The following is a 13,282-nucleotide window of genomic DNA, read 5'->3' as shown; positions in this document are numbered from 1 at the left end:
AAATTCGGCCTGGAAGAGACAGTTGTGTTCCTGGTATAACCAGAAGGAGTTGCCTCTGCATCAGCCAAAGCAGACAGCCCTTCCCCGTGCACTTATTTGATCTCAATGGGAGGAAGGAGGAGGAAATCATGTAATGCTCTTCTGGATGTAAGATTTGTGATGGTAGTGACTGTGCTAGGAGGATCTGAAAGGCCTCTCTGAGGCATTTCAGACCTTTGCTGTGACCAGAATGACAAGTGTAAGCACCCCTGCGTATGTCTGGGAAGAGTTAGTGTGTCAAGGAGAAGGCTCCCTTGTGCAGAGACTCACATGAAGAAGCGAGTTTGACTAGGGAAGATCAGAAATGTGGCCAGTGTGGCTGGAGGAAACCTGACAAAAGAGATTGAGGGGAGATAAGAGGGTGATCAGGCTGGATCCTGGGACATGGTAGACTGTTACTTTCTGTTCCTCTGTGACAAAATTACTCCAAAACCTATCACCTATACAGTACAAATATATAACATCTCATAATTTCTGTGAGCCAAGCATCTGGCATGGCTTAACTGGGTGCCTCTGTCTCAAAGTCTCTGTGAAGCAGGTTTGTGGTCTGAACAGGGCTCAAATGGGGGAGGATTCCCACCCAAGATCACGCACATGGGTTTTGGCAGGATCCATTCTGACTGAGAGTCTGAGCTCCTGTCTGTCTGTTGTCTGGACACTCCCTCAGTTCTCTCCTATGGAGCCTCTACATAGTGCAACTGAAAACATCAGCACTTGCATTCCCAGTTCTGGTGATTTGATAGAGAGAGAGAGCGAGCGAGTGAGAGAGAGAGAGAGATGGAAACAGAAGGAGGGAGGTAAGTAGGGAACCCAAGTAAGCCAGAAAGCAGGAAGTGAAAGACATTTTGTAATTAAAACTTGGAAGTGACATCCCATCACCTTGGCTGTGTTCTGTTGTTCAGAAGCCAGATACTGACCACTTAGTGGTGACACAAGGATGTGCACTTCAGGAGGCAGGGAACATTGGGGCCATTGTGGAGGCTGCCCACCACATAGGCCAATGTGAGGCACTTGGGACTGATTCTGAGTAAAACAGGGGGCCGTGGAAGGGTTAATGCCAGTGGATCACAATGTCTGAATTTCCTCTAATTTCAACTCCTTAAGGATGCAGACCTGAAAATGAGGCCCAGAGGGGCAGTCACTTTCCCAAGATCACACATCTGGAACCCAGAGAAGATCTGACTGGTAGTCTATGTGATGTCCTACTCCTTCTTGTACTTCCTCCATCTCTAAGTGTGTACATTAGACACATGTGACACCAGCCCACAGGTGTTGTACGTATTATCACATGTACCCTGACAAGGTCCCTAGGAAGCTGTTTTTAGCCCAATCCTCATTGTGCAGCTTGGGAGACTGGGGAGATCTTGAGAGGCACAGCAGCTTTTCCAGGACACAGAACTGGTAGGAAAAAAGAGGTCTGACTTCAGCTCTGTCTCCTCAAAGCTGGGCCCCTGGATCCACTCCCAAGGAGCAGTGGGGAGGGTGGTGATGGGTATTTGTGCACAGTGATGGAGATGACACGAGCAAAGAGGGAGAGCAGCCAACAGCCTAGAGGGGGCTTTGGGTGTGTCTGATTGAATAAAGGGGCCAAGTATTAGAACCTTGAACAAGTGACCTCACTTCCTTGGTGACAGCCCCCAACAGAACTTAGAACTCTGGTTACCAGGCACCCACACTGTAATCACAGCCTCATGTCCAGTTCATTTGAGTGGAGACACTCGACACAGCAGGATGTTCTCATGTTGTCCCGTGACTTTCCGAGCCTCTGGCCCCCGGAAAGCCCAGAATGAGAGCATGTTAAGTCGTTTTAGGCATTGGCTCAGCCCTCACCTCGAATGTCCGTGGCCTTTTGGCAGGAGGAACCATCAGGTAACAGTGTGGGCCAGGGCAGGCCACTCTAGGTCAGGCCAGAACTGTGATCCCAAAAGGACAGCCCCACACCACTTGACACTCATTGTGTGTGTGTGTGTGGGAGATGGAGTTAGGGAAGCTGGGGATGAGGAGGACCCAGCCTGGGCAGGAGCAGGAAGCTAGATGGTGGGAGTCGAGCAGTGTGTCATGTTCATACTCAAGATCTTGGCTGCAGGAGATGACGGTGAGTGCTGGGGACCAACCTCCTGTATCTGCATGTGAATCCTGGGCCCTCAAAGTGTCCTGGCATTCCTTCCCTGGTGGAGTCTATGCAGATTCCCCTCTGTGCCTGATCTGTGGGGGTGTTTCCCCCTGTGGCAAAGTCCAGGCAGGCCCCTGATCCCTCCTGGCCTGACTGCTGGGCACTGTCACTGCAGAGCTGCACCCAAGAGATGGTCGAGGAGCTGGTGGATGGTTCCAGTTCACACTCTCCCTGGAAGGAACACAAGTGCACCAGTCCATTAATGACCAGGGCTTCCCTGAGGTGAGTGTGGGTGCAGAGGTGTCTTCACACACAGGACTCTGAGATGACCAAGGCAGTACTAGAATGAAGACTCAAATCTGACAACCCCCTGGACTCCCCGCCACCAGAATTTTTTCACTAGAGTACCCCACAGTCCAACTCTCAAAAGAATCTGGACCTCCAATCTTCCACACCAGCTACACAGGAGGGTAGAAAGTCACCTCAGTCCTCCTGGTGGTTCACTGTGATATCACTTACTGTATGTCCCTCCTCCTCTCCCCCAGTGTGAGGATGAGTTCACTGTGAATTTAAATGAGGCCTGCAGGATGCGTGCCCTCCAGGCAGGCATGATGGAGAAGCTGACAGAGTCCATGTCACCGGCTTTCCTGAGTAGGAACACGTCCAGCTTCACCACCTTCATGGTCAACTACTCGGCCTTAGACACATCCCAACGGGTCCTGGACCAGCTGTTTACTAGCTGAGTAGCCACACCCTCCTCAGCACAGTGGTGACTCTGCCCACTGCCAGCTGTGTACCTTTGGCAAATCCCCACATCTCTCTGAGCCTCAGTTTGCTCTTCTGAAAAGTAGGGGAGGGGGATAAATTTCATGGTGATCTTGTAGGGACTAATGGGATCAGCAATGACAGGTGCTTACCTGGTGCCTGGATCTGCAGAGAGGACTGTGGACGTGCTGTGGTAGTCCATGGTGTTTATTTTTCTCTTCTCCGTGAAAAGTAGTCTGCCTCACTGATCTCTAGGATGTGGCCTTTCTGAGTGTGGAAAAACACATGGAAAGCACCCTGTCAAGGAGTTGAGATTCCATGCAGCTGGTCCTGATCCTTTTCCTTGGGCTAGCCAATTAAGGATCTCTGGGGCAGCAGAGAGGCCCTAGGCCCACTCAAGTGTCTGGGATGGTCTGGTTGATCCTCATCCATTCAAGTGTGTAGATTAAGCACCTACTACATGCAGGACTTTTGGAGACACTTAGTAAAGTCAGTGAATGAAGGAGACAATCGCTGTGCCTCAATTGTCGTCTGAGAGTCAGACAGTGACATTAGACATCTTTCGCAGGTCCTGTCTTCCATGGTACATCCCAAGTGATGCCCTGATAGCCTCCTTTATAGCTGGAGCCATCTTCCCTTTTTCCAGCCAGGAGGGCAGAGCACAGGACCATCTAAAAAATTGAGTGGTCTTTGGGTCCAGAATAAGGGCTTCCTGTCCCTACAGAACAAGGTGTGGAGGGAGAGATGGGGGCTGTGGCTGGGGCGGGCCTGTCAGAACCTTGCGTCTCACACATCTTTTGATTCCCAAGGGAAGGCTGAGGTCTGGTGGCTTCCACTCCAGGAAGACAGGAGTCAAAGAGCTATGGATGGGTGCCAGGACCCCTGGGAAGCAGAGGGGTGGCTAGGCTGAGTTGTCTCCAAGAGACACATTCCATCACAGACCCATGTTAATCTGTCTCTTCTCCATATCCACCTCTTCTGACCACCACCTCCAGGCCCAAGACAGGAGGTCTGTGAGCAACCCGCTCAAAAACCGGCCTGTGCTCAATCCAGTTGCACAAGTACATGGAGGGTTGGGCTGGGCTGTGTCCCGGCCCTTCAGGAGAAGAGAGTCAGCAGGAAGAAAGTCATGACAGGCTCTGTGTTCAACTTGCTGGATGAGCAGGGGCTCATCCCCAGGATGGGAACGGGCAGGCATTGGTGCCTTGCATGAGAAGTGTGCAGGGAAAGGACAGGCCTCTGACTCTGTTGCCAAATTGCCTCCCCCAGTGTCATCTCTTCTCTGGTGGGAACCTGCCTGGACCCAGGGCAGGATTTCTGGGAACCCCTGCACTTTCCCTGCTTCAGGATGAAGCTAACATCTCTGCATCTCAGCTTGCCTGGCTCGGAGCTGGGGAGCCACGCCTACTTTCTCCAGCTCCAGCTGGAGTATCCAAGGCACATTGAGGCAGATCTGGAAGGTGAGAAGACTGCAGTCTGGGAAGATGATTTGAAGGATCTTCAAAGTCTAGTTTCCCTTAAAGGCAGTGGGGTCTTTCCTGACTTTGACAGGGACCGTGGAAGTCAGCTACTTGAGTGACACTGTTTCTTTCTCCTGCTGCAGTACCATCTCCAGAGCTCCCTCCAGCTCCAGAGCCAGAGCAAGGGCCAGCTCCACGGCTAGATCCAGCTCCAGCACTAGTTTCACCACCTGTGCTAGAGCTGGAGCCAGTGTCACCTCCATCAGTCCCTCCAGGGCCAGAGCCACCACCAACATCAGCTCCAGCCCCAGTGCCAGCTCCTGAGCTGGAGCCAGCTGGACCATTGGCTCCAGGGAGAATCCTCACTCCACCTGGAGAGATAACAGCAGAGCCAGATCCAGCCCCAGAGCCCGCCTGCCCCTGGGATGTGACCAGCAAGAACCTGCTGAGGGAGGAGAAGCCTGACTTCTTGGAGTTCCCTCCCCGGCTTGTGGCAGAGCAGTGGACACTGATGGATGTGGTGAGCAGCGGGGCTCTCAGGGCCGGTGGGGTCGGCCTTTGCTGTGCCTTGAGCTGCCCCACACCTGCCATTTCCTGATCCAGAATCCCATGATCTCGGTCCAGCTTCCCTGCTTACCCTCATGTGACCTGAGCAGACTTCTTAATTCCCAAGCTTTTGCTGTCCTCATGTGGACAGTAGAGATGGACACTGAGAGCAGCTGCCATGCAGACTGGCTGTGCAGATGGACGAGGTGGAGCAGAGAGGACGTTGGGCAGAGTCTGTGCTTTGGTGAGGGAGCGGAGCACACTGAAGTGCTGTCTTGTCCTGGGTAGTTCACTCATTTGCCCAGGAAGCCTCAACAGCCTCAGCACTAATTAAGCACCTCATGTGTACATGACTACAAGGCAGAAAAACAAAGCCCGTGGTTGTTGCTGCCTTGTGGAAATGTGCCACTGAAAGAGGCAACAGACCCTAGGATGGTCAGAATGGGTGGGAGATGCCCCTAGAGACGGTCAAGCAGGAGCCGAGTTCTGGTGCTTGGAGGAAGTGAGACTGTGCAGCGAGCAAATGCCACTTCCCTGTGCCACAGTATCATGTCCTAGGTCATCCTGTTCTGGGTGTCCTCAGGGGACACAGGCAACACCCAGGGACTCACACAAGCCTCAGGCCGCATTATCAGCTTCCTGAGCTCAGGCTCTCACCTCTGACTCAGCCTGAGACTGGGGGCTGCGGACGCTGAGCTGGGCTGTGCCAGGGCTGGGTGACATGCCCTGTCCTCCCCAGGAGCTCTTCAAGAAAGTGATGCCCCACGACTTCCTGGACTCCATCTGGTCCCAGTGTGACAACAGGGGCAATGAACACCTGGCACCCACCATCCATGCCAACACGACCCACTTTAACAGAATGGTCGAATGTGTCGTCACCACCTGCATTGGGGACCCGAGCATGATGGTCCAGGACAGGGCCAGGGTGGTGGAGCTCTGAATCCAGGTAACCAAGGTAAGATGTGGGAGGCCCTGAGAGCCCCTCTCTGGAGTCGGGGGAACTGCCCCTTCTCCTTTCTCAGCTCTCGTGTTTGAAGTCTGTGTTCTGAGCACTTGCACAATCCTTAGGCCCCTCCTGCCAGTGCCTCGATGACCTGACTCCTGGTCCCAGTGGTGGGAAGCTCACCCCTTCCTGGGCTCCTTCCTTGGCTTGAGCTAAAATCCTCCTCCTGGAAGTATTCCTCATCAGGTTCCAGCTGTGCCTTTCCTGGGTTCCCTGAGCCGCTGTTTCCTCCAGGACAAGAGACGTCAATGAGGCGACAGAAGCCAGAGGAAGCAGGGCTCCAGCTCCCTCTCACAGCTCATTCTCTTCCCTTCCCCAGGAATGCCAAGGCCTGAGGAACTTTTTCTCACTCCATGTGATCCTCTGGGCTCTGCAGGGCCCCTCCATTCAGCATTTAAAAGAGACATGGAGATGGGTGTCCAGGTGGGTAGGCCTCTCTCCATGCTTGTACCACCTGGGTGGACCAGAACCCGCACAGGGCTGGCATTGCCCTTCAGTCAGTTGGGACCTCCTGGGAGACAGCAAACCCTGGCGATAGAGTCTGACATGGTTGGAAGGCTTGGAGTCTTTCTGAAAACTTAGGCCAGTGGTTCTGCTTCAGGAATCAGTTTCCCTAAGTGACAGATCCTGGCTTGAGCCAAATTGAAGGTTTTCAAGTATTTTCAACAACAGAACTCTCTGTCCACATGAAATTAAGACTGTTTAAAACACATCTGCTGAGAAGATAAGAGAATGGAGGCCCCAGGTGACAATAGGAGAGCCCCCTCCCCAGTCCCAGACACCTCAGGGCTCAGAGGACACAGTGAAAACGCTCATCCAGGCTGTCTGGATCTTCTGGGTTTTCAAACAAAAGGAATTTACCCTCAAACCACTCCATAGTGTTTCTTTCCTTTTTTCCCTCCTCAGGAAGAACTGGACAAAACTTAAAAAGTTGATGAAAACTAGCCAGCGGGAGAGCAGGAAGCTGCTCAAGGAGGTGAGTGGAGGCTGGAGATCTGGAAGGAGGGGAGGTGAGGGAGGGAGAGACCAGGCAGGATGTGCTTTGGGAAGTTTTTCATTTAAGGTTCCATGAGAAATAACGGTCTGTCTTGTCCAGCTTGACAGGAAGCAGGGGGTATGAGCTGCAGGGGCTGGTGGGGACTGTTTGGGGCAGGACGCCTTGGTCACGGGATACAGAGGTGTCGCCTGGACTGTTCCAGGAGGTGAGGAGCTGGCAGAATGAGCAGGTCTCTGGCTTCCATGCGGACCCATCAGCTGGCCCTCTTCCTCCAGGCTGGTGGGTGGATGGAGTGGGTGGGGGTTCCTTTCTTCCTAAAGCAGCCCAGCCTGTCCTCAGGAAGCCAGGCCCCTGCTGCTCCTTCTGTCTTCACTGCACGTCGCAGGGGAGGGCACTCTGCCTGCCCCAGGGATGGGCACTGTGAGGTCACACAGGTCTTGTGGACACAGGGGCTGCCCAGCCTTGGGCCAAATGGTGGATCTGGGACAGAACTGTGTGCTCTCTGGGACTGTGTGATCTAGCCCTATAGTGGTCTCTGCTGACAAACCAGTGAGTCTCGCCCGGTGGCTTGTTGAGAAAGATACACCCCAGATGGCAATGAGAATTATCGGGGAACCTACAGATCCTTAATGGACCTTCCTGACAGGACATTAGAAGTTTCCAAGTGAAAAAGGATGCAAATGTCACCATTACACAGCGCCATGGTCACCCCCTCCACTGTCACTCAGATGTGGCACAAAGGGGTCCCCTTCCCCCTTGGAGGAGTTCTGTGCAGGGTTCATCCTGAGGGGATTCTAGGGAGCTGAGGCCTTTGGCATGGCCTCAGGTCCAGCCTGGTGTCAGAGAATCTCAGGGGGCTGGAAAACACAGAATCCACTTGGATAAGACTCCGAGACACCTTGTGCCACCCGATCCATGGCTCAGGCTGACTGAGGGCCTCAACACACCCCGAGAGTCAGGAGAACAGGACCTTGGTCAGAGGTGTGTCTGGAGGAGGAGTGAAGGCCAGGGGCCAGGCCCTTTGGCTGGGAGGTGCGGACGGTCTCCTCTGTGGGCCCCTGAGCAAGTCACTGCCCCTCTGTGGGCCTCGGTCTCCTCATCTGGGAAATGGAGGGAGATGATCTGTGGTGCAGGCCTCACAAGGGTGATGAGGTACAAGGGGGAGAGGAATGTGCAGGAGATTTGCGCTCCTCCTCCTTGAGGGGGGAGGGGAGAGTACTGGTGACAGTCAGATGACACTGAGTCCTCAGGGGACCCTGGGAGGCCTGGGAGTCCTCCTCACACTTTCCTGATAAGGAGAGAGGCTTAGGGGCCTGGGCAGGCCTGAGGGAGCAGAGGAGGGAGTGTTGGAAATGCGAGTGATCTAGAATCAGAGCACTCTGGAATGGGAGCAGCCATAGACACCAGATGTCCGAGGTCCAGGATCAGGGGCCTGGGAGACACGGGGAAGGGAGCCTGGCCTCCCTGAGCCTGTCCTTGACCCTGGAGGACGTGACCTCTGTGTGGGCCACCTTAGAGATGGATCCCCAGGGAGCCCAGGAGAGACAGCAGCAGCAGGTGAGGGGGCCTGAGGGGGAGGGTGTCAGAGGAGGAGGTCTCTCTCCTCACGGCTTGAGGCCTCCCTAAGAGAGGGGTCCCTCCTCCTCCAGCCCAGCTCCTGGAGCCCCAGAGCCTGCTATGCCTGCCCTGGAAGTGACCAGGAGGAGGCCTGGGAGGGCTGGGCCCAGGATGAAATAGAGAGGGGAGGGGCAGGGAGCACATACTCTGGGATTTGACAAAAGCCGCCCCTAGGAGGTGACTGGGGAAGTTGGGTGGTCCTGGAGGGGGCAACTGAGGGGAGGCCGCTGAGGGTCCTAGGCTGCTCTCTGTGGGAGTCTGTGGTGGGCAGGAGGCTGGGGTGAAGGGATTTGGGGGAGGGTCAATGGGGACACCTGAGATGTGGGACTCATCTCACCACTCCCACCCTGATTTCACAGGGTGTCGTCCCCTTCCTGGGCACGTTCCTCTATCACCTGAAGCTGCTGGACATTGGGATGGAGGATGATCTGGAAGTGAGTGAGCCTGGAGGTGGGGCCAGGGAGAAGTATCCTGAGGTTTGGGAGGCGATAGCCCTGCACTGGGCCCTGAGCTCTCAGTACCTGGCAAACCTTCTCTCATGAGAGCCCCATGGCCACCCCTGGGAGCTGGAGAGTCAGGCCCATCTTAGCAATGCATGAATAGACGTCCCACGTAAGCCCCCCACCAGGCTCCCTGGGCTGGTGAAGCTCAGAGCTGCCTGTCTGCAGAGCTGCAGGAGGCTGTGTCTGAGCTGCACTCAGCCTCCCCCTCAGGCCCTGCCCCTGGGGGAGTGCCATCAGCCCCTGCAAGTGAGGAAGAACTTCTGTGGTCCAGCTGTCCCTTCCTCCCTGAGGCCCCAGTCTCCCCATCTGTCATCAGAGAGGGTGTGCTACATAAGGTCTCTGGCCTCAGCTCCCCTGTCCTTCCTGCTCTGGAGCCCAGAGCCTGGCCCAGTGTCAAGTTCTCTTTGTGGAAGGTCTGCCCTCTGCTGGGCCCTGACGTTCCTGCAGCCTGAGAAGGGGTGGGATGGGGGTTAGTTATGGGCTTAGGGGGCTGTTTCTGATGGACATTGGCTGTCTCCCTTCCAGGGAAATCAGGCCAACTTCCAGAAAGGATGTGAGGTGAGCAGGGGTGGGGAGGGTGGGGAAGTGGATATCACAGAGCTCCCCTAGCAAGACATTCTCTGGCCTCATCCCTTGGGTCAGATCCACAAAGCTGGGAATCCCATCACGTTGGTGAGTGTAGGGGGGGCTGGCATCAAGGACATCTTCCTGGATGAGGAACTAATTCAAGCCAACTGTGAGAACAGGCAAGTCCTGAATGGAGTGGGAAGGAAAGAGGGTTCCCGAGTGAGCACAGACCCCAGACCAGATCCTCACTCCCCACAAGTCCCTGGCAGGGTTCCCCACCCAAGCCCTGTCTGAATCCTGTCCTTCCTCCCAGAAATTCAAAGTCATCAGGAGGATCCAGCTGCTCCAGCAGGCTGCAAATGCGTATGACCTGGAGCGAGAAGAGCGATTTGGGGCCTGGTTCCAGGCCATGGAGCCCATCAGTGTCCATGAGAGGTGGGGGGGACAGGAGGTGGGTGAGGGCAGGGTAGACTCTCTCTGATGGCCAGCTCCAGAGCCGGTGGCCTGGCTCGCTAATCAGCCTCAGAACTCGTAGCGTGGTGACCCATGGGGCACTGGGACTCAGCTGCTGGCAGGCTCTGGGAGGGGCACCTGAGGTGTGGCTCCTGGTAGCTCACAGGTCCACTCTGTCCTGTAGCTACTGGGTCTCCTGCCAGCTGGAGCCTGCACACCAGAAGGCGAGTAAAATGCGGCTCTTCAAGAGAAAGAGGAACCGGACATCATCCAGCTTAGGGCCGAGTGAGTGTTGGGACCAGCAGCGACTGAATCCAGGGGCTCAGTACAGCTTCAGGCTAAGCATGGGCCTGGATCCCAGCTCCACTGCTGACCAGGCCTGGGACGGGCCGCTCCCCTCTCCTCTCTGGGATTCAGTTGCATCCTCTGAAATGGGTGATGCTAAATGATGCCTCCTGCATCAGGGACAAACGGGATGCTGTTGATGGCCTCAGCACACGGCACAGGGTTTGGATCAGAGTGCAGGGGGGCAGGGAGGTGTGCCATGAATCTCGGGGAGGTACCCCAAAATAGTCTGTTTCTTCTCTTCAGCCGCCATGCATTTGGCGATGAGCCGTCACACTCTGGAGACCTCAAATGCAGCTCCTCCTGACCAGCAGGGACACTGGCGCCCTCGGGGTGTACTGGGTCAGCTCTTCCCACCCTGAGTGAACGAGGACATCCTAAGACTTTCCCTGGTTTCCCCTAAAGCCCCAGAGGGAGGGCACCACCCCCTCCAACTCCCTGAAATCTGCACCCCAGCGACTGTTAACCCATTGGGGAGGAGTGATATTATTTCTTTACTAGTAAATGGTAGATTTGACTCTTACATTATATCCTGTTTCTGTCACAGCCTGGGTGTTGTGGTGTGGTTCTTTCACTTCTTATGCTCATGTAAATGAGACACAGAATCTCACTTTCCTCCTTGAATTAAGAACTTGTGTTTGGTCACAGCTTATTGTATGTGGCAGAAGGGATGAGGGCCAACCTCCTCCCTGGCTACTGAATGAAACCCTCAAGTCTCCCTTCCTCAGAGGACAGGTGCATTTCTGTGTGGGTCACCTGGGCCAGGAGCAGAGACAGCCCCTCAGATCTCCCTGGATTTAGAGGTTGGAGGGACTTTCCCAAGCAGAGCAATAACCACTGAAATGTGGGTGTCTTTCAAATAGCACCTACCAGGACCATGTCCTTCCCCAGGACAGTGGCTGTCTTTCTACAGCTTTCCAGGAAGAAGGAATGTTTTTTGCTTCTCTTGTTGAGGTTTCTTTGATCAGATATTGGAACTTGCCATTTTCTTACCAGTCTCTGGATTTGCATCAACACTAAATGAGAAAAAAAAATGTAAAAAGATAAAAGTTTGCATGTGTAACGGACAAGGCCAGAGGAAGACCATGTGCAGATGGACTAAGGCCCCACAGGACATCCCCATCAGGCCGTCTCTAGGGCTCCCTATTCACCCTTCGCCTAGATTGGAATCCTCCTGGGATCCTGGCCCATGCTCTTGGAAGTCCTTTTCCCACTTGTTTCATATCCAGAGGGAAAGATTCATGATGCACCTTTTAAATCTACAACAGGACTTTGTTCCATAAACCTAACTGCTCCCAGTGAACTAGGATTTCCAACATCCCTGCACTTCCTTGTATGAGTCTTTTTGGGCAGAAATTCCCTAGATGGCCCCCAGCCTCTCTGTCAGAAACATCATGGCCGTTCCTCCCCGGCTGGGCCTGATGGATCAGGGGTAAGCTCTGGTTTGCCAGTACAGTAGACCTTAATCCTGTCCACTGAATGACCCACACTATCCCTTGCTGCCCTGGGTGACATCTGGGCGCATGTGGTTCTGAGGTCCCTGGTCTCAGACAATCACTAGTTTACACATTCACTCGTGTTGTTACTGACTTGTCCCAAAGGGGCTGCTGGGCCTGAGGGCATAGAGCACATAGCCCCTGGGATGGCTGTGTTCTTTTCCCCAGTCTGTGCTCTGGTTATGTGGATTTGTGTTACAGGGCTGTGAAACTTTCCTGTTGGGAGTTTTGAAAGATGAGGCAGGAGAGGGGCAGGTATAGAAGTTGGTCCAGCAGGGGAATGCCACCAATCTTAGACACAACCTTACCAATTAAAATTCTGAAATGCTTCCCAAGTGGGTGGTTAACAGACACTGCTCAGAGCTCATGCCGAGAACCCACCCGACGACCTGGAGCTAAAGGGTTACCACCCGGCATTTTGAACATCATGCCCTGGAAACACCCTGTAAGACAAGGGCCATTGTCTTGAATTCCTTAGTACTTCTTCCCCCTCCTTTCTGAAGGCTGCAAGTGTCACCCAGGGAGGCCTTTTCAGTTCAGCCAGAAGCAGAGTAGAAATCCTGGTTCCCACAATCCAGGTCCTTCCTTTCAGGGCACTGCTATCCAGGAAAGAAAGAATTCACACATCCGTGTAGACAACACAAACACACACACTCATATCCCACCCAAATCCCAAGATGCATGAACTACTAAGAGATTAAAAGTGACTTCAGAAACAGATCAACCAATTGCAAAAGAAGGGTTTCATTAAGATCCTGACTCAAATAAAATGTAAAACCAAGAAATAACCTTGACAAAACTGGGAGACTTTGGATATTGACTAGATAGTTGATTATAAGAATGACATTTTTATTTTTGTGTGTGATAACGTTATTCTGTTTGTGTTCCAAAAATTCCTCATCTGTAAGAGAAACTGAAATATTTACAGCTGAAATGATGTGCTCTCAGCCATCTCCTCTGGTTAATTCTTGGGGTCTTGGTGTGAAGATAATGAAAGCCAGATGGTATACGAGTTGACAATCTTTGAAGCAAGTAACAGGTTCACAAAGATTGATTTTTCTCTACTCTGAGTTTTAGAGATTTTTGAAACACTTCAGAACACAATTTTGATAAAAACAGTATACTTGGTGTTCACATTACAATGTTACAAACTAAAACATCACAAATATAAAGGAATGCTTCTCCTTCCTGACCTAAGGAAGCTCTCTCTCAGTCTGGCCTCTGTGAATGACCTGATGATGCCACCAATTATTCACTTATCACATGTTTGTTGAGTAATTCCTATGTGCTCTGTGCTGTGTGCAAGGCAAACACATTTCCACGACTCTGGATCTAGTGTGGGAAGGAAGGCAATGAGCCTGTTGCCAAGGTTCTGTAA

The 13,282-nt window shown here is 53.3% G+C and overlaps 1 protein-coding gene across 1 annotated transcript; it reads left to right on the top strand.

Moving 5' to 3' along the window:
- The first annotated feature begins 6,226 nt into the window (after nt 1–6,226).
- Nucleotides 6,227–9,385, top strand: LOC131402801 (ral guanine nucleotide dissociation stimulator-like). The gene is made up of 4 exons (XM_058537338.1): nt 6,227–6,349; nt 6,833–6,902; nt 8,412–8,480; nt 8,900–9,385. Exons 2-4 carry the CDS (start codon nt 6,861–6,863, stop codon nt 9,080–9,082), a joined length of 294 nt encoding a protein of 97 aa, XP_058393321.1. The 5' UTR covers nt 6,227–6,349; nt 6,833–6,860; the 3' UTR covers nt 9,083–9,385.
- Nucleotides 9,386–13,282: the final 3,897 nt, after the last annotated feature.

Source organism: Diceros bicornis, unplaced genomic scaffold (genome assembly GCF_020826845.1).
Source record: "Diceros bicornis minor isolate mBicDic1 unplaced genomic scaffold, mDicBic1.mat.cur scaffold_268_ctg1, whole genome shotgun sequence".
Taxonomy (NCBI): domain Eukaryota; kingdom Metazoa; phylum Chordata; class Mammalia; order Perissodactyla; family Rhinocerotidae; genus Diceros; species Diceros bicornis.
This window is presented reverse-complemented; position numbering and strand designations above follow the sequence as displayed.

Coding starts and splice junctions, on each gene's coding strand:
- LOC131402801 (XM_058537338.1), top strand. CDS start 6,861: ATGAAAACTAGCCAGCGGGAGAGCAGGAAGCTGCTCAAGGAG. Junction 6,903..8,411: donor GCAGGAAGCTGCTCAAGGAG/GTGAGTGGAGGC, acceptor TTGACCCTGGAG/GACGTGACCTCTGTGTGGGC. Junction 8,481..8,899: donor AGGAGAGACAGCAGCAGCAG/GTGAGGGGGCCT, acceptor CTGATTTCACAG/GGTGTCGTCCCCTTCCTGGG.